General features: G+C 45.8%; 1 protein-coding gene across 3 annotated transcripts in view; it reads right to left on the bottom strand.

Moving 5' to 3' along the window:
• ENDOU (endonuclease, poly(U) specific) overlaps positions 1–25,198 on the bottom strand; it is a 468,374-nt gene that overhangs the window by 299,829 nt on the left and 143,347 nt on the right. For 2 of the 3 annotated variants that reach the window (XM_069231037.1, XM_069231035.1), the window contains exon 4: positions 1,460–1,615. The exons of the other annotated variant lie outside the window; for it this stretch is intronic. In XM_069231037.1, coding sequence (XP_069087138.1) covers positions 1,460–1,615 — 156 coding nt within the window. The remainder of the gene's footprint in view (positions 1–1,459; positions 1,616–25,198) is intronic. 3 annotated transcript variants of the gene reach the window in all.

The following is a 25,198-nucleotide window of genomic DNA, read 5'->3' as shown; positions in this document are numbered from 1 at the left end:
GTTGAAATAATAGGGACCCAGGACCCCACTTACTTCCATGTCGGCGACCATAATTATGGAGAGCTAGTCTGGGGCAAACAGTATGCTACCTGCTTCAGGTAGTACCTTTTAACCAAGAAACGTCTTCACTGGAAGCAGGTGTCCCTAACAACCAATAATTTACTCTCTGGAAGTAAGTATAGTAGCCCCCCTAAAGTGTGCGTGGTGATCCATTTAGGTATACTGCCAGCCAGTGCTTGAAATGGAAAAGTTAAAGTGCAGGTACTCTGTGCCAGAGTACCTGCTTGTTTCCCAGAAATGCCGGTACTCTCCAATTAAAAGTATTACGTTTTTCTTGAGATGTGCCGGTACTCTCCCTCTCAAAATAAAAAAGTGCCGGTACTCAGTACCGGACAATACCGGCCCATTTAAAGCACTGCTGCCAGCACAGCATAGACACCTACTCTGTAGTACAACCCTGTGACGGCTGCCACTGAACGGGGGTGGCAGGGTGGGGATGGAAAAACAAATTAAGCATTTTTTTAAAAGAAAACTCTTACCTGTTGAGGTCGGGGATGCGTTTTTCCCTTCCATCCTCTTCCTCGTCCGGAAGCACTCAGGCTTTCAGACTCCCCTCAGCCAATCATGATGCTGCTGTCACCAGTATGACCGCAGCGTTGTGATTGGTGTGAGCACCCTGTTTTGGTGCTCACAGAGGGAGTGGCACTCTGTGCACTTTTTCTCACAGCTGTGAAATACAGCCGGGTGGAGAAATACAAAGTGCGCATGCATGTTTGGCCGGCCCAACGTGGCCGGCCACACAAAATGCACACTTAAGGTGCACAAACCACTCCTCCCTCCCGCCTCCTCCAGCTCAGCCCCACTGCGCCCTAACCTGCAACCTCAGCTAAAATAAAATGATAATAACTATCCATTATTATAATTTTTTTCTGCTCGAAGCAGCGGACGACACTCCTCCGCCTTAGCGGAGAACCGCCCCTGGTGCAACCTCGTTCAAAAGCTGGAGCACCTCCAGTGGACTCAAATATTTTCACATACACCTGTGAAAAACCAAAGCAAAGGCCATAAAAAATCAAACAGCAAGGACTTTCTTCACCACACATTTGCCCTCTCCTTCATTTATACAAGACTGTAACAAGTAAGGTACTTCATTTACAGCATTATTTTGTGATGCTACCTGAGCACCTATTAAGGTCTGCATTATTGGTATGTAAATGGTACACTGGTCCGAAACCCTCCCTTCATGCGCAATTAATTACCAAAACAGTATTTGTATAGATCGGTTTTCATTCAGCAAAGTCATTGAAGTTTCAGAAACAGAACAGATGGTAAACCAACTTAAATTTGGACTGGTTCTCACAGCAATGGCAGCACTTAGAATTTCATACCGATCAAAGTCCACCGGCCACTTTACCACATGCCCCAAGTGCCCCATGCCCATCGTATCACTTATTTTTACCTGCGCCATGGCCATGAGTACTGGTCGAGTCTGTTCTCTTGCATAAGTTGCTATAATCATCACAGCAGTTGTTGAATTTGCTGCATTTTCTGTTGCAGTGGCATGGGTCCTTTTTGTTGTAGGCTTCGTCGCACCTTCCTTTACAAGAGTTCTTGTCTGTGGTGTTGTACAATCGGGGAGAAAGGTTTTGTAGTTTGTAATAAAAAATCAGCAAACCACAGAATAATGTATGCTTCTCACAGAAAAAAGCATGTGCTAACCAGTTACAGCTGAGGTTAGCCAAGAGCTTTTGATATGTGTAATATACTCACTAACTAGGGCTTTCAGCAGCCCTCTTCGTTCATTGTCCTGGAACTCTGGCCTACACAATTTTGTCCACCCACTGGTGCATACAGCATGGGGCAAAAGAGGAGCGCACTTCAGCAATTAGCGAACTTTACAGTGACTGACGACATTCTGCCCTTGCACAAAGAGTACCTCCACACACAAGGTAGCTGTCAGGGTTTACTATGGCATTGTATGCGTTTTGAGTACAACAAATATTTTTGCTTTAAACCATTTTTTATTAGATTGATGATGGTCCGTCAGCTTCTTCAACAATAAAGTTTTGCACAACCTTCACACAAAAAACAAGCAATGACAAAGCGAAAAGGCTGGCAGCCAATGCCAGACCCACTGGTTTTGCCAATTTGTGTTTGACATATGCAGGTAATATACATGTGATACTATTCAATGTACTATTCAGAAGACAAGTTTGCTTAAGGCTCAGGGATCTGAATTCAAGGAATTTATGAGTTCTGCAAAAGCTCAACTTCTCAATATAACCACTGTTTGTATTATGTAAGTGCTGCTGGTTTGAGATACTCTCACGACTGGAAATTGATGTTTTCAATTCTATCCTCTCACTGTATATAGCATGGCCCATTCTTCGAGTGGGCCTCCATCACACATTCCTCTACTTCAGTGTCGTTATTATGTCCAATAGCCCCTCTGTAAATGACTATTAATTGAAAATAGCCCCCACCCAACGTATTGTCAGGTACAGATTGAACCTATGCCTCATTTGCATGGTGGGGATTGTGGAAAAAGCCCTTCACTCGTTGCACCTCATGTACTCAGCGACATTGAGTCTAGACTTCTCTCACGACTCGTGCCAGAAACTGCGCTGCTATTTATGAGAGAAGAATTTGTTTAACATAAGCTCTGGGTGTTCTTTGTTCCTACTGACCTCTCGGCAGCGTTTGTTTTTTTTATTTCATTTTTTACAAAGCGCTAACCTGGCCAAAATCATAAGGTGCATTCAACAAATAGTACATTTAAATGAGATTAAAAAAACAGTAATTGCTTTACAATTTGAAGAAAAACTGTAATTCATTACAATATACTCATACAAATATATCAGTAGAAATGAGAAAATTACGCTGTTAATGTTAAAACGTTTTCACTCTTTTGTAAACACAAGGTGTATTGGAACAAGTCTGAGAGAGTGAGAAAGGGAAATCTGAGAGCCATGGAGTAGAAGAAAAAAAACACCTGATTAACGATCTGCAACTTTTTAACAGGTGGGATATTCCGCTGGAGAAGAAACTTTCTAAGGGCAGCCAATAGCCATCTGGCAATCTTGGATTATTGCTGCCAGATAAGGGGGTCGCTGAAGCATCAACGCCTTGTAGGTGAACTACGCTAACTGAATTAGCTGTATCCATCTAAGGGCAGCCAAGGTAAGGATTTGAGTGGAGGCGTAATATGTTCAAATACACTTGGAAACCTGATGGGACTGGCTATTAAAATGCTGAATGCTTCTGAACGGTAGAAGCTCGTGGTTAGAAAGACCTCTCATCAGCGCACTGCCTCCACTGAAAAGAAAAATTGCCCTGCAGTCCTAAAAACATCTGCAGTAAGTAAAAATTTCACATGCCCAAAGGTTAACGGGAAATGAACAGTTTGGGCTTTCTTAGCAATGTGAGCTTGCATGATTATCTGGTAGAGTTATCCAAACAGGCATTGGCAATGCTAACAGATCTGGCTTTAGAAGAATACTGTATGGTAATTTAATCATTGTACGTAAATGCATGTTAATAGATATTTACTTGTGTGGATGCAAATAACTATAGAGTAATATTGGTGTTGGTTAAAAGGTCAGGTGAAAGTTGCACTGACAAGCCCGACCTAAAAATCCATGTAGTTTAATGACTGCCCTCCTCCCATCTGGGCTTCTTCCAGAGAAAAATATCATACATTATCTAGTTATCTAAGGCAATTTAATAGCATTCAATTGTCATATGTGTGCCCCGAGGTTCTAGCTATGTAGCTGTATGAATAAACAGAATGATCCCAACTGTTTGGAGAGCAAGCACTATGTTTGTGGAAGCACACAACGTCTGCCCAATCAAAAAAATGCATGTCTAGTTCCTAACATGTGTGTGGTGCCAAGCCCCTCTCAACTTATGCTCCCCTAATTATCTAATATTATCCCATCTGTGCTGCTGCCAGAGAAAAACATCACAAATTATCTAGTTAAATTCTGGGTTTAGATAAAATCAACCTGGTATGACACTGCTGTATAAAGCTGTGTGTCATTAGCATATTGATGGATAGAGGCAACAAATTCAGCATTTCGCCAAGTACAGATGAAATGCCTGTCAGCAGCTGATGTTAGGACACGTAATTTAGATCATGCTTTTTATCACCACGTGTACTCAGTAAGTTAAACTAGGCCACTTTCTTTCTGAATTTGACATCATCAGTCACAGCGTCCCATCAGTCATGACCTTTTTTGCCATGTCTCGTATATAAATAAAAAAACACTACTTGTGACCCTGGCACTATGTGCTATATGTGAACTACACTCTCCTCCAGTAAAACAAAAGATTGCTTTAAGGCCCTGTGATATATGCATAACATGAACATGAGAAATCCCATTTGGCTTCATGTTTGAATCCTAACAATCCGTTGGGAATTATGCTCAGATATCCTCCTTCTTTTCACCACACATTGGTTCAAATGAGCTAGAGCTTGCGGAAGGTCTTTTTAGGTCTCTGGGCTATTGTTGTGGAACTCCCTGTCCAAATGCGTTAGACCTACTCGCTCTCCTCTTTTTTTCTGGGACAGCTTCAAAAGCTTTTATATTTTTTTGAAGTCTGGATTCTCCTTTTTCAGATGTGCAAGTTCAGGCTCCATATGTCTAGCAAGCAAGAACTGTCACTCTAGTCAGGGTAAATCACACACAATCCAAATTATCCTGTGCCCACCCTCTAGTAGCTTGGCATTGAGCAGTCAGGCTTAACTTAGAAGGCAATGTGTAAAGTATTTGTGCAATAAATCATGCAGTAACACAGTAGAACACCACAAAAATACACCACACAGTGTTTAGAAAAATATATAATATTTATCTGGTAAGATGCTCGTCAAAACGGTTAAGATGCAAAAAGTATATTTGGAAATATCACTGTAAAAATGATGTAAAGTGTCTTTAGTCTCTTAAAAGCAACAAATGTCTCTTGAAAGTACAAAGTACCTGGTTTGCATTCAAAATCTCCACAAGGAACTGTAGAGGAGGAGATGCGTGGAAAAACAGGAAGGTGTGTGTCGATTTCTCGGGCTGCACATGGCAATTCGTTGTTTTATTTTTCATGCAGGGAAGGCTTTGCGCTGATTTCCGGCGCTCGGTCTTGGATACTCTTCGGGTTGCGGGGTTTTCGTACGCCCCAGGGATGATGCGTTGAAATCCGGCACTTGCAGGATGAAGTCACAGGGGCTGCGTCGATCCGGTGGACGTTACATGGAAATGTCCACCGCACGGCAGGTGCTGCGTCGATTCCTCTCTAAAAGTCGGGCTGTGTTGATCTGACTCAGCTTTGTGTCGATCTTCTCCTTGCGAAGTCGGGTTGCACCGTTCCGGTTCAGCGTGCAGTGATTTTCTCATCGCGATGAAGGCTGTGCGTCGTTCTCTGCAGGCTATGTGTCGATTTTCACTGCACAGGGAATTCTTCTTGCAAGAATGAAGTCTTTTTGGTCCTGAGACTTCAGGGAACAGGAGGCACGCTCTATCCAAGCCCTTGGAGAGCACTTCCTCAGCACAGCCAGAAAGCAGCAATGCAGCAGGGCAACAGCAAGGCAGCAGTCCCTCTCAGAAAAGCAGTCAGGTGAGTCCTTTGGGCAGCCAGGCATTTTGTCTTGGCTGGTTGCAGGTTTTGGTTCAGGTTCTTCTCCAGGAATAGTCTGAGTTGGTAGGGGCAGAGGCCCTGCTTAAATAGCCAAATGTGCCTTTGAAGTGGGGAGACTTCAAAGAGTGGCTTAGAAGTGCACAAGGTCCCCTTTCAGTTCCATCCTGTCTGCCAGGGACCCAGTAGGGGGTGTGACAGCCCTTTGTGTGAGAGCAGGCTACTGTCCTTTGACATGTAAGTGTCAGGCCCTCCGCCCTCCCAGCCCAAGAAGACCCATTCTATATGCAGATGTAGGAAGTTGGCTCTCTATATACTATCTCAAAGTAAGCGATAGTGAGCACAGAGTCCAAGGGTTCCCCTTAGAGGTAAGATAGTGGCACAATTAGATAATTCTAATGCTCTATTTTGGTGTAGTTTGGTCGAGCAGTAGGCTTATCAGAGGGTAGTGTTAAGCATTTGTTGTACACACACAGGCAATAAATGAGGAACACACACTCAAAGACTTACTCCAGGCCAATAGGTTTTTATATAGAAAAACATATTTTCTCAGTCTATTTTAAGAACCACAGGTTCAAGATTTGAATTAAACACATAAAATGCAAGGTGCTTCACTTAGGTAACTTTGGAACTTTGAATAAAGCAATATCATATGCAGTCTTTGTAAAAATGGCAATAAGCTATTTTCAAAGTGGACACTGCAAAAATCGACAGTTCCTGGGGTAGGTAAGTAAAGGTTAGTTTGTGAGGTAAGTAAAACACTCACAAGTCTCAGTTCTGGGGCATAGGCAGCCCACCATTGGGGGTTCAAGGCAACCCCAAGGTTACCACACGAGCAGCTCAGGCCCGGTCAGGTGAAGAGGTCAAAGAGGTGCCCAAAACACATAGGCGCCTCTGGTGAACAGGGGTGCTCCAGTTCTATTCTGCCAGCAGGTAAGTACCTGTGTCCTCGGGGGGCAGACCAGGGGGGTTTTGTAGAGCACTGTGGGGGACCCAAGTAGGCATACAAAACACACCCTCAGCGGCACAGGGGAGGCCGGGTGCAGTGTGCAGAGCAGGCATCTGGTTTTGTATTGGTTTCAATGGAGGGACCCGGGGGTCACTCTAGCGGTGCAGGCAGGCACATGGGGGGCTTCTCGCGACAGCCACCACCTGGGCTAGGCTGAGGGTCACCTGGGGGGCACCTCTCCATTGAGGTGAGGTTCCTTCAGGTCCTGGGGGCTGCGGGTGCAGTGCTGGTTCCAGGCGTCGGGTCCCTTGTTACAGGCAGTCGCGGTCAGGGGGAGCCTCTGGATTCTCTCTGCAGGCGTCGCTGTGGGGGATCAGGGGGGTCGTCTCTGGCTCCTCACGGGCTCGCAGTCGCCGGGGAGTCCTCCCTGTGGTGTTTGTTCTCTGGATCTCGAGCCGGGGGCGCCAGGTGAAGAGTGTGAAGTCTCACGCTTCCGGCGGGAAACGTGAAGTTTTGAAAGTTGCTTCTTTGTTGCAAAGAAGTAGCTGGTTTTGAGCAGGGCCGCTGCTCACAGGAGTTTCTTGGTCCTTTAGTCCAGGGCAGTCGCTGGTCCCTGTCGGATGCATCGCTGGTTGCAAGTTTTCGAAGTTGGATACAGGCCAGTAGGCCTGGGGCCAAAGCAGTTGTCATCTTCCTTCTTCTCTGCAGGCTTGTAGGTCAGCAGTCCTTCTTGTTTCTTCAGGTTGCAGGAATCTGATTTGGGGTGCCCTTAAATACTGAATTTAGGGCTGTGTTTAGGTCTGGGAGGGCAGTAGCCAATGGCTACTGTTCTTGAGGGTGGCTACACCCTCTTTGTGCCTCCTCCCTGTGGGGAGGAGGGCACAACCCTAATCCTATTGGGGGAATCCTCCAAAACTAAGATGGAGGATTTCTAAAGGCAGGGGTCACCTCAGCTCAGGACACCTTAGGGGCTGTCCTGACTGGTGGGTGACTCCTCCTTGTTTTTCTCATTATCTCCTCCAGCCTTGCCATCAAAAGTGGGGGCAGTGGCCGGAGGGGCAGGCATCTCCACTAGCTGGGATGCCCTGGGGTGCTGTAACAAAAGGGGTGAGCCTTTGAGGCTCACCGCCAGGTGTTACAGTTCCTGCAGGGGGAGGTGTGAAGCACCTCCACCCAGTACAAGCTTTGTTCCTGGCCACAGAGTGACAAAGGCACTCTCCCCATGTGGCCAGCAACATGTCTGGTGTGTGGCAGGCTGGCACAAACTGGTCAGCCTACACTAGAAGTCAGATTGGTATTCAGGGGACAACTCTAAGATGCCCTCTGGGTGTATGTGACAATAAATTGCACACTGGCATCAGTGTGCATTTATTGTGCTGAGAAGTTTGATACCAAACTTCTCAGTCTTCAGTGTAGCCATTATGGAACTGTGGAGTTCGTGTTTGACAAACTCCCAGACCATATACTCTTATGGCTACCCTGCACTCACAATGTCTAAGGTTTTGCTTAGACACTGTAGGGGCATAGTGCTCATGCACCTATGCCCTCACCTGTGGTATAGTGCACCCTGCCTTAGGGCTGTAAGGGCTGCTAAAGGGGTGCCTTACCTATGCCACGGGCAGAGTGAGGTTGGCATGGTACTCTGAGGGGAGTGCCATGTCGACTTAGTCTTTTTCTCCACCAGCACACGCAAGCTGTGAGGCAGTGTGCATGTGCTGAATGAGGGGTCCCCAGGGTGGCAAAAGACATGCTGTAGCCCTTACAGACCTTCCCTGGCATCAGGGCCCTTGGTACCAGGGGTACCAGTTACAAGGGACTTATCTGAGTGCCAGGGCTGTTCAATTGTGGAAGCAATGGTACAGTTTAGGGAAAGGACACTGTTGCTGGGGCCTGGTTAGCCGGGTCCCAGCACATTTTCAATCAAAACTTAGCATCAGCAAAGGCAAAAAGTTAGGGGGAACCATGCCAAGTAGGCATTTCCTTACAGCAGATGTACGCAAGTGTGACTGAGCATCCTCTGTTTGGGGTTTGTCTGAGTGAATGCACAAGGAAGCAGTCAACTAAACCTAGCCATACATGAATTGTAAGGCACAGAAGGATTTAAGTGCAGAGAAATGCTCATTTTCTAAAAGCGGCATTTCTAAAATAGTAATATTAAATCCAATTTCACCAGTCAGCAGGATTTTGTATTACCATTCTGGCCATATTAAATATTACCTTGTTACTCCTTTCAGATCAGAAGCTACCACTCAAACAGTATATGAGGGTAGCCTTAATGTTAGCTTATGAAAGGAGCAGGCCTCACAGCAGTGCAAAACGAATTTTTGAGTTTTTCCCATACAAGGACATGTAAACTACTCACGTACATGTCCTGCCTTTTGTCTACACAGCACTGTGCCGTATGGGTTACCTTGGGCCTACCTTAGGGGTGACTTATATATAAAAAAGGGGAGTTTTAGGCTTGGCAAGTACTTTTAAATGCCAAGTCGAATTGGCAATGAAACTGCACGCACAGGCCTTGCAATGGCAAGTCTGAGACATGGTTAAGGGGCTACTTATGTGGGTTGCACAATCTGTGCTGCAGGCCTACTAGTAGCATTTAATCTACAGGCCCTGGGCACATATAGTGCACTTTTCTAGGGACCAATAAGTAAATTAAATAATCCAGTTGGGTGTGATCCAATGTCATCATGTTTAAAGGGAGAGAGCATGTGCTCTTTAGCACAGATTAGCAGTGGTAAAGTGTGCAAAGTCCTAAAACCAGCAAAAGCAGTGTCCAAAAATGGATGGAGGCAGGCAAAGAGTTAGGGGTGACCACCCTAAGGCTGTCAGGTCTAACAGTGGACTTTATAACTAACCATTTCATTCCACTTATATATCACAAAGTCACCAATTTTTGTCAAATTAGAGAAAATACTGGGAGGTACAAAATTGGTTGGAAATCACTTGAAGGATGCAGAGGAAATGGCTATTCCTAAATAGCAATGAATAAGAGGCGCGTTGAACTGAAATTAGTTACTGCTGATTTGGTCGAACGCCTGATTTCATTAGACCACGAGAACATCTCTCCCTATGGGTCTGAAAATTGTTTCAAGTTAAAAAATGTTGGATTCTCGCCTGGTTGAGAGTAAGGATGGGCATGATTGGGAAATATAGCAGGCCAGAAAGATGGTGACAACTTAATTATTCTTCAGGAGAGTGGTTTGGCAGAGATTGATTGACTGCATCTTACGCCTGCCTCCCCATTTCTCATGTTTCCTCAACCTACTTGCCTAGGTAAGGATGTTTGTCAGCACAGCTCCAGGACAAGGGTATTTGTTTCATGCTCAGGTAGGCAGAGGGCTCTTAGCAATTCCCTAGTGGCAAGTAACACCAACTCAGTTATGTCTAGATGTATAATACCATCAAACATCCCCTTAAATGCAAAACATAATGAGGTCTATTTATAGATTTAATATCTGTATTTATCAAGAGACCTGGGCTCTCACAAAGATTTATAGACAGGGTTTCATAACACATAATATAGAAACTATACCCACAGAAGCAGGTAGACCATCTGGAGGCTTATCATATGGACCGCAGAGTCCCTCTATTGTTCAATTAAGAAAATTAATATTGATTCTACAGATCTCCTGGGTCCTATGGGATTCAAAATCTGTTGATTTCCATCTATAATAAATCTTCTCCTTTTAATAAAACATCCCTCACTATGACAGTTTTGAATGTCCTAGTAGATTTTAGTTTGAGCCTTCATGTGAGTATTGGAGGGGATTTCAACACCAGTATTTAGCCTTATATGTCCCTACTGGAATTGACTAGGGATGAAGATGCATATTCAGGAATCTCCACATATTCTGGATCTATGAAAAGCTCCTAGAATGAGCTTAGCTGCTCTTCAGATCGTAGACTTAGTGGTTTCACATGGTTTAAGAGCATACATTGGTCAATCCATTTCAGATAATACAGCCAAACCAGCTTTTGAAAGGGGAACTTCTAAAAGTAATATTGATTACATACTAATGGATTTACGGATCTGGCATGAAATAGTAGATATGGTGGTTATAGACTACTGTGAAAGTGATCATTTCCCCATTACCCTTGATCGGAAAAGGGATTTAGCACGACCAGACCTTCTGTAACCTGTAATCCTATCATATTGAGAAGTTATATCTAAATCCAATGGGGATATAAAAGAGATCTATAGAATTGTCTCTGTAGAATTGTCCGTCTTGGCAGATCAAGCCCTTACTCCTTCCCAGGTTATGAAGCTTCATGAGAGGTGTTTTCCAGTTGCTGTTGAACTGTCTGGAGTAGAATCAGTATCATTTACACTAGAAGAAACTATAGCTGCAAATCAGGCTCAGAAGATGTGGAAAGTCCCAGGGTTAGATACAATTTCAGCTGACCTGTTCCATGTTGAACTTCAGATATGGGAATTGTATATCTAATGCTATAGCTGCTGGAATCCCAATTACAAGGTCCTGGGAAGGTGTGGCAATTATTCCAATTTTTAAAAAGGGGACAAGTTAATTCCGGGAAATTATTGTCCCATAAGTTTAAATGATATTGTTCAAAAGGTTTATAGTATGCAAATTATAACAAGGTTGAGGGACTGAATATCCTCGAAACAAGTTTTATCACATTTTCAGACGGGGTTCAGACCCAACATAAGTACAATTGACCAGGTTTTACGATTTGTGTAAATCAAATGGAAAACGGTATATATTGACCGTGGGCCACTATTTGTGGTATAGTATTGTAGGACCTACGTGCTGTATTTGACCTTGTTCCAAGAGAGAAACTTTGGGAGGTTTTTTTGGAAGCTTGGGTGCCAGTAGGTTTACTGTCTCTAATTCAGGCCTGTATACTGAAAATTGTGCAAGAGTTACTTGGGGTCCAGGTGAGGAACTGAGGGAGGATATCCCCATTAAAAGAGGCATCTGGAAAGGGTGTGTTCTGGCCCCTACTATTTTCTTGCTATATAAAAATAGATGCGTTTGTTACCTCTTAGACTGTGAAAATAACTCCCCCAAAATGTCTGGACAAAAAATACAGGCCCAGATTTAAGAGGGCCTAGCGCCTCCTTGCACCACATTAGTGTCATTTTTTTTTACGCTAATGTGGCCCAATGAGGCCAAAATCGCTGCACCAGATTTGCAACCCCTTGCACCACATTATGCCTACACCATCTAAAAGATTTCTTTGCAGCATTTTTTGCAGCATTTTTAATGACTTCTCAGAGCAGGCGTTAAAGGAAGCACACCATTATTCATAATAGGCCCTATGTACTGTTCAGGGTTAGCACCAAAATTTTGGCACTGACCCTGAACAGTACATCGTTAGCGTCAAACATTATGACACTACTGCCCCCTACCCTGCGCCATGGTGTGTGATTTTAAATATGGCGCACACATGGTGGCAGTAGGGGCGCGCTATGAGGTGCAAGAAAAGTGGTGCTTGAAGAGAGAGCAGCGTCACTTTTCTTAAATCTACCCCACTGAGTCTCATTTTTGCAGATTACACTTTGCTTCTTTCTAAAACTGCACGGGGTATTTCTACAATCTTAGAGAAATGTAGTTTATTTTGTAAAAACCAGAGTTTAGAAATTAATAATAAGAAACAAAGTATATGATCTGCAGTACCCATAAAAAGATCAACAGGAAGGTCGCTTTAAAGGGCAAGACATGAGATAGTGTCTTTTGATTACATTAGCTGGGTGTGAAGCTCAATGATTCCCACAAATGGTTATCCCAGACAGAGATAAGTGTACTGACACTAAGACATAGAGCAGGGACTATCATAAGATTTGCAAACAGATCATCCTCTTTTGGCATTTTACCTGCTATAGAAAAATATATGAACTAAGAATGAGGGGCATCATTTTATAGGGAGGATTTGTGGGAGGATTACTGCAATCTTCCTACACTTGAAAAATCTGAAAACGTTTTTATAAAGTCACTTTTGAGATTTCTCACAAGCACCCCAACACTTTCATTAAGATTTGATCTGAACCTTAGATCCATTTCAGATATTGCTGCCACAACACCCAATCTATGCTGGATTAGGCTCTAAACCACTAAGGATCCGGCCCTCAATCTGGATTGCCTCAGAGAATTATTGACAGAGCTATCAACTAGCACACTCCCCTGGATCTTCTATATAAAAACTTTGTTATCCAAGCTAAGCCTGATTTGGTTTAATTCTACTGGGATACCTCGAGGCACACGTCAAAAATTTAAAAACGTTTTATTGGAACTTCATCATAGGAGCCAACATTTCTGATGTATCCTCAGGTAGCCTCACGGACCTTTATTTGTCTTTTCAATTACTTTGGGCCTTTTACGAATTATGTTAGTAATCGATTTACACGAGCACTTTACATAAAATTCAGACTTGGAATTTTACTATTGACCTTCTTCACTGCTCTTGAAACACAACAACTGATCTTTCTAATTTGTGTCCAATGGGTTGTCAGGCAGTTGAAGATGACGGACAGATATTATTTTGGTAGTACCTTTAAAAAGCAGTGTTCTTACTGGATTATCCCCCTCTGCCATCTCCTTGGCCTTAGTATTCATCGTAATGCTTTGAGAGTATTTGAGACTGTTACTAGAGAATGTTTTGTTTATTCAATTGCAAGCTGCTTGTTTTCAGTATGGCACATCAGGATGGAGCCTATTAGGCCTGAAGAAACCAAGGCCCTGATTTAAGAAAAGTGGCACTTCATTGTCATGAAATGCCACTTTTCTTGCGGCCAATTTTGCGCTACTCTAACACCATTATGTGTGCGCCATATTTACAATTCAGTGCACCAGGGCGCAAGTTAGGGACAATAATGTCATAATTTGTGATGCTATAGTTGTACTTTGCAGGATAAATGCTAAAAAGTTTGGAGCTAATCCTGCAAAGTACATAGAGGCCAATTAAAAATAATGGTTTGTCTTCTTTTAACACGTGCTTTGTGCAGGTGTTAAAAATGCAGCTAAAAATGGTGCAATGGAATCTTAAAGATTCTACTGTGCTGTTTTTGCGGCCCCCTACTGATGGAATGCCCCCTTTGCATTCCTTGTCCCTGGCACAGGCATAATGTGGCGCAAGGGTTTACAAAGTGTCGCAATGCGTGCCTTGCACCACTTTGTAAATATGGTGCAGCGTTTTTGACACACTATCGCCACATTAGCAGAACAGTTAATGTGGCAATAGTTGGAGCTATGCTCTTCCTAAATTTGGGCCCAAGATTTAAAGGTACGTTTACCCAAAGACCTCACTGTATTGCAATGTTAGGAATTAGCCTTGGGTATCTTTAAAAAAAAAAAAAAAACTTACATTTTTAGCTTAAAAGTTGCACACACTGGTGTTTTTTTACCAGTGATTACTAGGATTTTATTTCCTTAGGCAGTCGAGTAATTATTTGAGTATTTATATAACTTTATTGATCTGTTATTGTCTTTAAGAGGTGTGGTGCTGAGGATGGAACGGTTCCTTCCTCAGCTACAGTGGGCGTGTGCTAAGAATGGAACCGTTCGGTACTCTGCATACACCCAGGAAATCCCTCTGCTGTTCACAGCAGAGGGATTTTATTTTTTATTTTTTAGTCCCAGGAGTGTGGATAGAGCTTCCTCTGCCACCTGACGCATTTTTTTATAACTGTAATGACAATTAGTGTGCCTGGCATGCTGACGTCATTACAGTGAAAGTGAAACGAGCCAGCTAATTTCACTTTCACTGCTTCAGTGCTTATGAGGCTATATCAGCCCCTCAAGCACGAATGCAGATGGGAGAGGTATCATTGGAATGGGGAGCATCTCCTTAGTGTATTCCACCTTGAGGATCACCCAAGGGGGTGATCCTCAAGCCGGAATTCACCCACTAGACACCAGGGAGGGGGTCACTCGGGAGGACGGAGCTACCCCTTGGGCAAGGGCTTGTGCTCCCCCTCAAAAGATTGTAACTATACAGTCTTTCTGTTTCCCGTGTGCACCTCGGGGCATAAAGCCCACTAGACACCAGGAATTACTATTTTGTTTCGATTTGTAGGCGTGGGGCTGCCCAGCAGAGGCATGGCCATGACTCCACCTCCTAAAACAGAAACAGTCTTTCTGCACCCCTGGGTACAACTAGGGGCAATTACCCCATCGCCCCACCAAGAAGGGCAGAAAGCCTACTAAATGCCAGGGATACTGTTTTTAAGGGTGGGATCATGATTTCCCCACCACTCAATACTTCAAAACAGTTTTTGTGTCCCCGGGTGGTGGCAGATGGGGATATTTACCCCATCTGCCCCAGGGAGGGAGGGGCAGAAAGCCCACTCTATACCAGTGATTACTTTTTCTAATAGTAGGGATGTGGGGCTGCTCAGCATGGGAATGACCATACACCTACCCCATATAAATGGCTGCACAGTCTTTCTGCCCTCCTAGGGTTAGAAGGAGCAGCTACCCCAATCTGTCCCCCCCAACAGGGGAGCGGGGGACAGAAAGCCCACAAGATACCAGGGGTTACTGTTCTTTCAATTTTAGGGGTGGGGCCATGACCCCACCACCCATAAAATGGGGACGCAGTCTTTCTGCCCCCCAAGGGCCAGATGAGGCAAATTACCCCCATCTACCCTTCTGAGGGGGCAGAAAGACCACTAGATACCAGGGATTACTGCTTGAAAACAAATTGTAGGGGTGAGGGAGGCCCAGCATGGAAATAGCTATTCCCCCGCCCCTCACAAAAGGGGAAACAGTCTTTCTGACCCCGCTGGGGGTCAGAATGGGTTAATTGCACCCATCTGCTTCCTAGGGGGCAGCAAGCCTACTGGATGCCAGGGATTACTTTTTTTATTGTAGGTGTGGGATCTGCTCAGCATGGGCATGGCCATGCCCCACCCTCTGAAAAATGGGGAAACAGTCTCTCTGTCTCACCCAGAGGACAGCTGTGGGCAATTAATCGCATCTGCCCCCCTGGGGGGGGGGGGCAGAAAGCCCACTAAACACTAGCAAATACCTTTTTATTATAGGGGAGGTGGATGCCCGGCATAGCTATTCTCCCCCTCCCAATAAAAATGAAGCAACAGACTTCCTGCTTCCCCTGAGGGCAGATTTTTACCCCCAAACTGCCCTACGAGGGGCACAAAAAACACACTGTATGTCAGCAGTATATCTTTTTGGCAATATTATGGTGTGGGTCTTTCTCAGCATAACATGAGGCCCCGCCCTCAGCCCTAAAATCTAAACAGTCTTTCTGCTCACCTACAGACTAAACCAAATCACCCCAATGGCAAGCAAGAGGGCATTTGAGTGTTTTAGATGTTGTTTTTACAAATGGGCCAGGAGAGTTTGGTTAACTCTCAGTATCATCCCACTTGCAATGGTGAACAGCTGCACTTTTTGGGCTTGAGTAGGCTACCATTTGGAAAAACCTACCAGGCCCAGACCGTTCTGAAAACTAGACATCTGGGGGAGTTCAGGGTGGTGTGCTTCACATGCATCCCACACCATTTTCTTACCCACAATGCTCTGCAAACCTCAAACGTTGACTGCAAACACACATTTTCCTCACATTATTGTAATGGAAATCCGCAAGAATCCACAAAATTCCTACCACCCAGCATTGCCCTACTTCTGCCGATGAAAATTCTCTTCCACTTGTGTGGTTGGGACTAGTGCCAGCAACAAGCACGGATCCAACTGAGATCAATAGAAGTCCTCATGCAAAGTCTCCTACTGTCCTTGGTTTGATCCGTTCCCGTCACTGGCATCAAGCCCAGCCACACAAGTGGTACAATATTTTTATCAACAGAAGTAGGGAAATACTGGGTGGTAGGAATTGTATGGATTCCTGCTGGAAAAAGGTTCCATCACAGAAATGTGAGGAAAATTTGTTTTTAGTCAATGTTTGAGGTTTGCAAAGGATTCGGGGTAAAACAACTTGGTGAGAGCCACCCACATCACCCCATCCGGGATTCCCCTAGGTGTCTAATTATCAAAAATGTACAGGTTTGCTAGGTTTCCCTCGATGGCAGCTGAGCTAAGGCCCAAAAAGCACAGCTACCCGCTTTACAAAAAAATGGTCAGTTTTGTGTGGAGAAATTTGATGTATCCATGTTGCGTTTTGGGCCGTTTCCTATCATGGGCACCAGCCCTCCCACACAAGTGAGGCACCATTTTTATCAGAAGGCTTAGGAGAATGCTGGGTGTAAGGAAGTTTATGTCTCCCTGCAGATTCCAGAACTTTCCATCAAAGAAAAGTTAGAAAATGTGCTCTCTTAGTGAAAGTTTGAGGTTTGCAAGAAATTCTGGGTACCACAACCTGGTGAGAGCCATGCACATTGCCCTATCCTGCATTCCTCTAGGTTTCTAGTTTTCAAAAATACATAGGTTTGCTATGTTTCCTAGATGTCTGAGGTAGGGACCCAAAAACCCAACTGCCCACTTTGCAAAAAATGGGTCAGTTTTGCATTGAAAAAATGTTGATGTATCCATGCTGCGTTTTGGGCCATTTCCTGTTGTGGCCACTAGGCCTACCCTCACAAGTGAGGTACCATTTTTAGCAGATGACGTAGGGAAATGCTGGGTGTAAGGAAGTTTGTGGCTCTCTGCAGATTCCAGAAATTTCCAACACAGAAATGTGAGGAAAATGTGTCTTTAGTCAAAGTTTGAGGTTTGCAAGGGATTCTGGGAAACACAAACTAGTGAGAGCCATGCAATCTGTCCTATCCTGGATTTCCCTAGGTGTCTAGTTTTAAAAAATGTACAGGCTTGCTAGTTTTCCATAGGTGCAAAAAACCCTTGCTTCTAAATTCTATATCTTGTGCCTATTTTGGAAATACATAGGTTTTCTTGATACCTATTTTTCACTGTTTATTTTTTACCAAATGAATTGCCACATACCTGGTACACAATGAAAAAACATTGCAAGGCGCAGCTCAGTTATTATCTCTGGGTACCTCAAGTTCTTGGAAAACCCACAAACCCTATGTATCTCCACAAATGGAAGGGTCTAGCAGATGTAATGGTTTATAGGTTTTGTAAATCTGCCATCGTAACGAGAAGTTACAAATGAAAATGTTGTCACAAATGCCTGTTTTTTCCTACCAATTTTCAATATTTTTTTTATTCAACATGTGATTTCTTTGGGAAAACCTTGTAGGGTCTGCACACATGCCCCTTGTTGAAATCTGAATTTTGTCTAGTGTTCAGAAATTTATAGCTTTCCGGGACCCGCCATGGGTTTCACAGCTGCTTCCTCTACAAACTGCAAGGAGATTGAAAGTACAAAAAATAGGAAGCATAGGCTATTGCCAATTAAAATACCAAAAGTGTGTTAAAAATGTTTTTCTGAATTGTCTGCCTGTTCCTGAAAGCTGGGAAGATGGTGATTTTAGTGCCACAAACTGTTTGTTAACATCATTTGCAGAACAAAAAACAGGCTGGCACTTTTTTCTCATCCCTCCCCCTCCCCCCTCCAAAAAAACAAAATGTAGCTGTATTTTTGCCTTATTTCTGGGTCCTATCCAGAGGAATCCACAAACCCTCGGTACTTTTAGAATTCCTAAGATGTTGGAAAAAAGGATACAAATTTGACATGGATAGCTTAAGTGGACAAAACGCTATGGAGGCCTAAGCACCGAAAAAAAGACCTAGCACTGGGGTGGGAAAAGATCTAGCAGCGAAGGGGTTCATTTCTATTTGGAGGTTTTTAATACTGTATTTAATTTGTACTGTAATGATTTATGCTTGCTTTTCATATAGATGCATGGCTTTTTTATTCTGTGCCTTTTTATGGCTTTCTGAGCCGAAATAAAGGAAAATAATAAAGAGGCATGCTGTCATTTTCTTTATTGTGGTCCTAATAAATGTGGGCTTCCATAAACAATATAAAAATTGTCCGGTCCGGACACACTTCTTGTTATGGGTCTTGTCATTCCCAATATCCCCTTATGTTCCAATTACATGAAATCGTCCTACAGATGCAACTACTTCAAAGCATCCTTTAGTGCTCACTATTGTCGCTTCTCAAGTGGAATATGCCAGAGCACATTAAACGAATTAGACATTCTAAACCGCATCTTTTCTCGGAGGGGGCACTTTCCTTGAGTAGTAAGCGATGACCACATTCCTTGAAAAAAGAGAGATGACATGTGGCCGCTAGAGGGGAACAACGAGTACTCCATATCGGAGGTGGGATTGAAATGACTAAGGTAAAGGTCACGGTGAAAAGGTGGTTATGATATAGTCACAGAGGCCCTCATTACGATTCCGGCGGGCGGCGGAGGCCGCCCGCCAGTATTCCGCCCTCCATAATACCGCTCCGCGGAGGGTATTATGAGTTTTTCCCTGGGCTGGCGGGCGGTCTCCAAAAGACCGCCCGCCAGCCCAGGGAAAAACTCCCTTCCCACGAGGATGCCGGCTCGTAATAGAGCCGGCGGAGTGGGAAGGTGCGACGGGTGCTGTTGCACCCGTCGCGTATTTCACTGTCTGCAAGGCAGACAGTGAAATACATTTTGGGGCCCTCTTACGGGGGCCCCTGCAGTGCCCATGCCATTGGCATGGGCACTGCAGGGGCCCCCAGGGGCCCCGCGACTCCCCCTCCCGCCATCCGGTTCCCGGCGGGAGAACCGCCAGGAACTGGATGGCTGGAGGGGGAGTCTGTAGGAGGCTGGACTGGCTTGTAGTGAGTACCAAGGGGTACTTGCACCTTGCACCAGGCCCAGTTATCCCTTATTAGTGTATAGGGTGTCTAGCAGCTTAGGCTGATAGATAATGGTAGCTTAGCAGAGCAGCTTGGGCTGAACTAGGAGACGGGTGAAGCTACTACAGTACCACTTAGTGTCATATGCACAATATCATAAGAAAACACAATACACAGTTATACTAAAAATAAAGGTACTTTATTTTTATGACAATATGCCAAAGTATCTTAGAGTGTACCCTCAGTGAGAGGATAGGAAATATACACAAGATATATATACACAATAGCAAAAATATGCAGTATAGTCTTAGAAAACAGTGCAAACAATGTATAGTTACAATAGGATGCAATGGGGAAACATAGGGATAGGGGCAACACAAACCATATACTCCAAAAGTGGAATGCGAACCACGAATGGACCCCAAACCTATGTGACCTTGTAGAGGGTCGCTGGGACTATTAGAAAATAGTGAGAGTTAGAAAAATAACCCTCCCCAAGACCCTGAAAAGTGAGTGCAAAGTGCACTAAAGTTCCCCTAAGGACAAAATAGTCGTGTTAGAGGGAAAATGCAAGGAAAACACAAATCAGCAATGCAACAACGATGGATTCCTGACTGAGGGTACCTGTGGAACAAGGGGACCAAGTCCAAAAGTCACAAGCAACTCGGAGATGGGCAGATGCCCAAGAAATGCCAGCGGTTGGTGCAAAGAAGCTCTTACTAGGCTGAAGAACTGTGAATACTGCAGGAACGACAAGGGCTAGAGACTTCCCCTTTGGAGGATGGATCCCCCACGCCTTGGAGAGTCGTGCAGAAGTGTTTTCCCGCCGGATGGACGCCAACAAGCCTTGCTACACGCAAATCGTGCGTTTGGCGTTTTTGGACGCTGCTGGGGCCCAGGAGGGACCAGGAGGTCGCAAATTGGACCTGCAGAGAGAGGGGACGTCGAGCAAGACAAGGAGCCCTCACTGAAGCAGGTAACACCCGGAGAAGTGCCAGAAACAGGCACTACGAGGATGCGTGAAACGGTGCTCGCCGAAGTTGCACAAAGGAGTCCCACGTCGCCGGAGACCAACTTAGAAAGTCGTGCAATGCAGGTTAGAGTGCCGTGGACCCAGGCTTGGCTGTGCACGAAGGATTTCCGCCGGAAGTGCACAGGGGCCGGAGTAGCTTGCAAAGTCGCGGTTCCCAGCAATGCAGCCCAGCGAGGTGAGGCAAGGACTTACCTCCACCAAACTTGGGCTGAAGAGTCACTGGACTGTGGGGGTCACTTGGACGGTGTCGCTGGATTCGAGGGACCTCGCTCGTCGTGCTGAGAGGAGACCCAAGGGACCGGTAATGCAGCTTTTTGGTGCCTGCGGTTGCAGGGGGAAGATTCCGTCGACCCACGGGAGATTTCTTCGGAGCTTCTGGTGCAGAGAGGAGGCAGGCTACCCCCACAGCATGCACAAGCAGGAAAACAGTCGAGAAGGCGGCAGGATCAGCGTTACAGAGTTGCAGTAGTCGTCTTTGCTACTATGTTGCAGGTTTGCAGGCTTCCAGCGCGGTCAGCGGTCGATTCCTTATCAGAAGGTGAAGAGAGAGATGCAGAGGAACTCGGCTGAGCTCATGCATTCGTTATCTAAAGTTTCCCCAGAGACAGAGACCCTAAATAGCCAGAAAAGAGGGTTTGGCTACCTAGGAGAGAGGAAAGGCTACTAACACCTCAAGGAGCCTATCACAAGGAGTCTCTGACGTCACCTGGTGGCACTGGCCACTCAGAGCAGTCCAGTGTGCCAGCAGCACCTCTGTTTCCAAGATGGCAGAGGTCTGGAGCACACTGGAGGAGCTCTGGACACCTCCCAGGGGAGGTGTAGGTCAGGGGAGTGGTCACTCCCCTTTCCTTTGTCCAGTTTCGCACCAGAGCAGGGGCTAAGGGGTCCCTGAACCGGTGTAGACTGGCTTATGCAGAATTGGGCACATCTGTGCCCAACAAAGCATTTCCAGAGGCTGGGGGAGGCTACTCCTCCCCTGCCTTCACACCATTTTCCAAAGGGAGAGGGTGTCACACCCTCTCTCAGAGGAAGTTCTTTGTTCTGCCATCCTGGGCCAGGCCTGGCTGGACCCCAGGAGGGCAGCTGCCTGTCTGAGGGGTTGGCAGCAGCAGCAGCTGCAGAGAAACCCCAGGAAGGGCAGTCTGGCAGTACCAGGGTCTGTGCTACAGACCACTGGGATCATGGAATTGTACCAACAATGCCAGGATGGCATAGAGGGGGCAATTCCATGATCATAGACATGTTACATGGCCATATTCGGAGTTACCATGGTGAAGCTACATATAGGTAGTGACCTATATGTAGTGCACGCGTGTAATGGTGTCCCCGCACTCACAAAGTTCAGTGAATTGGCTCTGAACAATGTGGGGGCACCTTGGCTAGTGCCAGGGTGCCCTCACACTAAGTAACTTTGCACCTAACCTTTACCAGGTAAAGGTTAGACATATAGGTGACTTATAAGTTACTTAAGTGCAGTGTAAAATGGCTGTGAAATAACGTGGACGTTATTTCACTCAGGCTGCAGTGGCAGGCCTGTGTAAGAATTGTCAGAGCTCCCTATGGGTGGCAAAAGAAATGCTGCAGCCCATAGGGATCTCCTGGAACCCCAATACCCTGGGTACCTCAGTACCATATATTAGGGAATTATAAGGGTGTTCCAGTAAGCCAATGTAAATTGGTAAAAATGGTCACTAGCCTGTTAGTGACAATTTAGAAAGAAATGAGAGAGCATAACCACTGAGGTTCTGATTAGCAGAGCCTCAGTGAGACAGTTAGTCACTACACAGGTAACACATTCAGGCACACTTATGAGCACTGGGGCCCTGGGTTACCAGGGTCCCAGTGACACATACAACTAAAACAACATATATACAGTGAAAAATGGGGGTAACATGCCAGGCAAGATGGTACTTTCCTACAGAGTCGGAATCCCCAAGCCGGCGCAGCAAGCTGCGCCGCCTTGGAGGATTCCTTGGGGGCAGCGGGAAACCGGCGGGAGACCGCCGGTTTCCCTTCTCTGACCGCGGCTAAGCCCCCGCGGTCAGAATGCCCCGCGGGGCACCGCCGGCCTGTCGGCGGTGCTCCCGCGTGCCGCGGCCCTGGCGGTTCTATACCGCCAGGGTCGTAATGAGGGCCAGAGTTCCTTACAGTCATCCTGTTTGCTATGCCCTTCATTTGCCTGTGCGGTTAATCCCCACAGCGTGTATGAGCATTCTCATTCCATATGTGGCTTCCACCTTCAATGCTTTGACATCAACAATCACTGCAAATCACAACAAACGCCGACTCGCTGAAGAGGTGCTGTGAGCCATAATGTCAAACTCTATTACTTAAGCCCTTGCTACTTCCTCCAAAGTGCTCTGCAGCGATTTCACTGCATTACTCCCTTCCAAGTGCTCTGCAGTGGTTTCACTGCACCACTTCCTACTGTGTGCTTCACAGTCGTTTGACTGCATCACTAACTTCCAGGTGCTCTACAGTGGATTTACTGTATCACTTCTTTCAAGGTGCTCAGCAGTCGTGTCACTAAACCACTTCCTTTCAGGTGCTCTGCAGGGGTTTCACTGCCTCACTTCCTTCCAGGTGCTCCGCAGTGGTTTCACTGCACTACTTCCTTCCAGGTGCTCCTCAATGGTTTCACTCCATCCCCTCCTTCAAGGAGCTTCACAGTTGTTTCACTGCACCATTTCCTTCCAGGTGCTCTGCAGTGGTTTCACTGCACCACTTTTTTCCAAGTGCTCTGCAGAGGGTTCACTGCACCACTTGCTTTCAAGTACTCTGCAGTGGTTACACTGCACCACTTACTTACTGGTGCTCCGCAGAGGTTTCACTGCATCACTTCCTTGAAGGTGCTTTGCAGTCGTTTCACTGCACCATTTCTTTCCAGGTACTCTGCAGTGTTTTTACTGCACCGCTTTTTTCCAAGTGCTCTGCAGTGGTTCCACTGCATCACTTCCTTTCAAGTACTCTGCAGTGGTTAAACCGCATCACTTTCTTCCAAGTGCTCCGCAGTTGGTTCACTGCATCACTTCCTTCAAGGTGCTCTGCAGTTGGTTCACTGCACCACTTCCTTCCAGGTGCCCTGAAGGGGTTTTGCTGCACCACTTCCTTCCAGATGCTTCAAAGGGGTTTTGCTGCACCACTTCCTTCCAAGTGCTCCCCAGTTGGTTCACTGCATCACTTCCTTCAAGATGCTTCGCAGCCGTTTCACTGCACCATTTCCTTCAAGGTGCTCTGAAGTTGTTTCACTGCACCACTCTAATGTAAGTACTCTGCCGAGGTTTCACAGCACCACTTGCTTTCAAGTACTCTGCAGTGGTTACACAGCCCGATTCCTTCCAGGTGCTCCGCAGTGGTCTCACTGCATCACTTCCTTCAAGGTGCTTTGCAGCCGTTTCACTGCACCAATTCTTTCCAGGTGCTCTGCAGTGTTTTCACTGCACCACTTTTTTCCAAGTGCTCTGCAGTGATTCCACTGCATCACTTCCTTTCAAGTACTCTCTAGTGGTTACCCTGCATCACTGCTTTCCAAATGCTCCAAAGTCGTTTCATTCCACCACTTCCTTCAGGTGCTCTGCAGTGTTTTCACTGCACCATTTTTTTCCAAGTTCTCTGCAGTGATTCCACTGCACCACTTCCTTTCAGGTACTCTGCAATGGATACACTGCATCATTTCCTTCCAAGTGCTCTGCAGTTGGTTCACTGCATCACTTCCTTCAAGATGCTTCGCAGTCGTTTCACTGCACCATTTCCTTCCAGGTGCTCTGCAGTGGTTTCACTGCACCACTTATTTGCAAGTACTCTGCAGAGGTTTCACTGCACCACTTGCTGACAAGTACTGTGCAATGGTTACACAGCACCACTTCCTTCCAGGTTCTCCGCAGTGCTTTCACTGCATCACTTCCTTCAATGTGCTTTGCAGTCGTTTCACTGCACCATTTATTTCCAGGTGCTCTGCAGTGTTTTCAGTGCACCACTTTTTTCCAAGTGCTCTGAAGTGATTCCACTACACCACTTTCTTTCAAATACTCTGCAGTGGTTATACTGCACCACTTCCTTCCAGGTGCTCCGTAGTGGGTTCACTACATCACTTCCTTCAAGGTGCTCTGCAGTAGTTTCACTGCTCCTCTTCTTTCCAGGTGCTCTGCAGTGTTTTCACTGCACCACTTTTTTCCATGTGCTCTGCAGTGATTCCACTGCATCACTTCCTTTCAAGTACTCTGCAGGGGTTACACTGCATCATTTCCTTCCAAGTGCTCTGCAGTCGTTTCACTGCACCACTTTCTTCCAGGTGCTCTGCAGGGGTTTCACTGCTTCACTTCCTTCCAGGTGCTCCGCAGGGGTTTTGCTGCACCACTTCCTTCCAGGTGCTCTGCAGTGGTTTCACTCCATCACTTCCTTCCAATTGCTCTGCAGTTGTTTCACTGCACCACTTCCTTCCAGGTGCTCTGCAGGGGTTTCACTGCTTCACTTCCTTCCAGGTGCTTTACAGTGGTTTTGCTGCACCACTTCCTTCCAGGTGCCCCTCAGTGGTTTCACTGCATCACTTCCTTCATGATGCTTTGCAGTTGTTTCACTGCACCATTTCTTTTCAGGTGCTCTGCAGTGTTTTTACTGCACCACTTTTTTCCAAGTGCACTGCAGTGGTTCCACTGCACCACTTCTTTTCAAGTACTCTGCAGTGGTTATACTGCACCACTTCCTTCCAGGTGTTCCAAAGTGGGTTCACTTCATCACTTCCTTCAAGGTGCTCTGCAGTAATTTCACTGCACCACTTCCTTCGAAGTGCTCTGCAGTGTTTTCACTGCACCACTTTTTCCAAGTGCTCTGCAGTGTTTCCACTGCACCACTTCCTTGTAAGTACTTCGTAGTCATTTTACTGCACCACTTCCGTCTGGGAGCTCTGCAGGGGTTTC

Source organism: Pleurodeles waltl, chromosome 4_2, assembly GCF_031143425.1.
Source record: "Pleurodeles waltl isolate 20211129_DDA chromosome 4_2, aPleWal1.hap1.20221129, whole genome shotgun sequence".
NCBI classification, from domain to species: Eukaryota; Metazoa; Chordata; class Amphibia; order Caudata; family Salamandridae; genus Pleurodeles; species Pleurodeles waltl.
The sequence above is the reverse complement of the archived record's forward strand: the minus strand, read 5'-3'. Positions and strand labels throughout refer to the sequence as shown.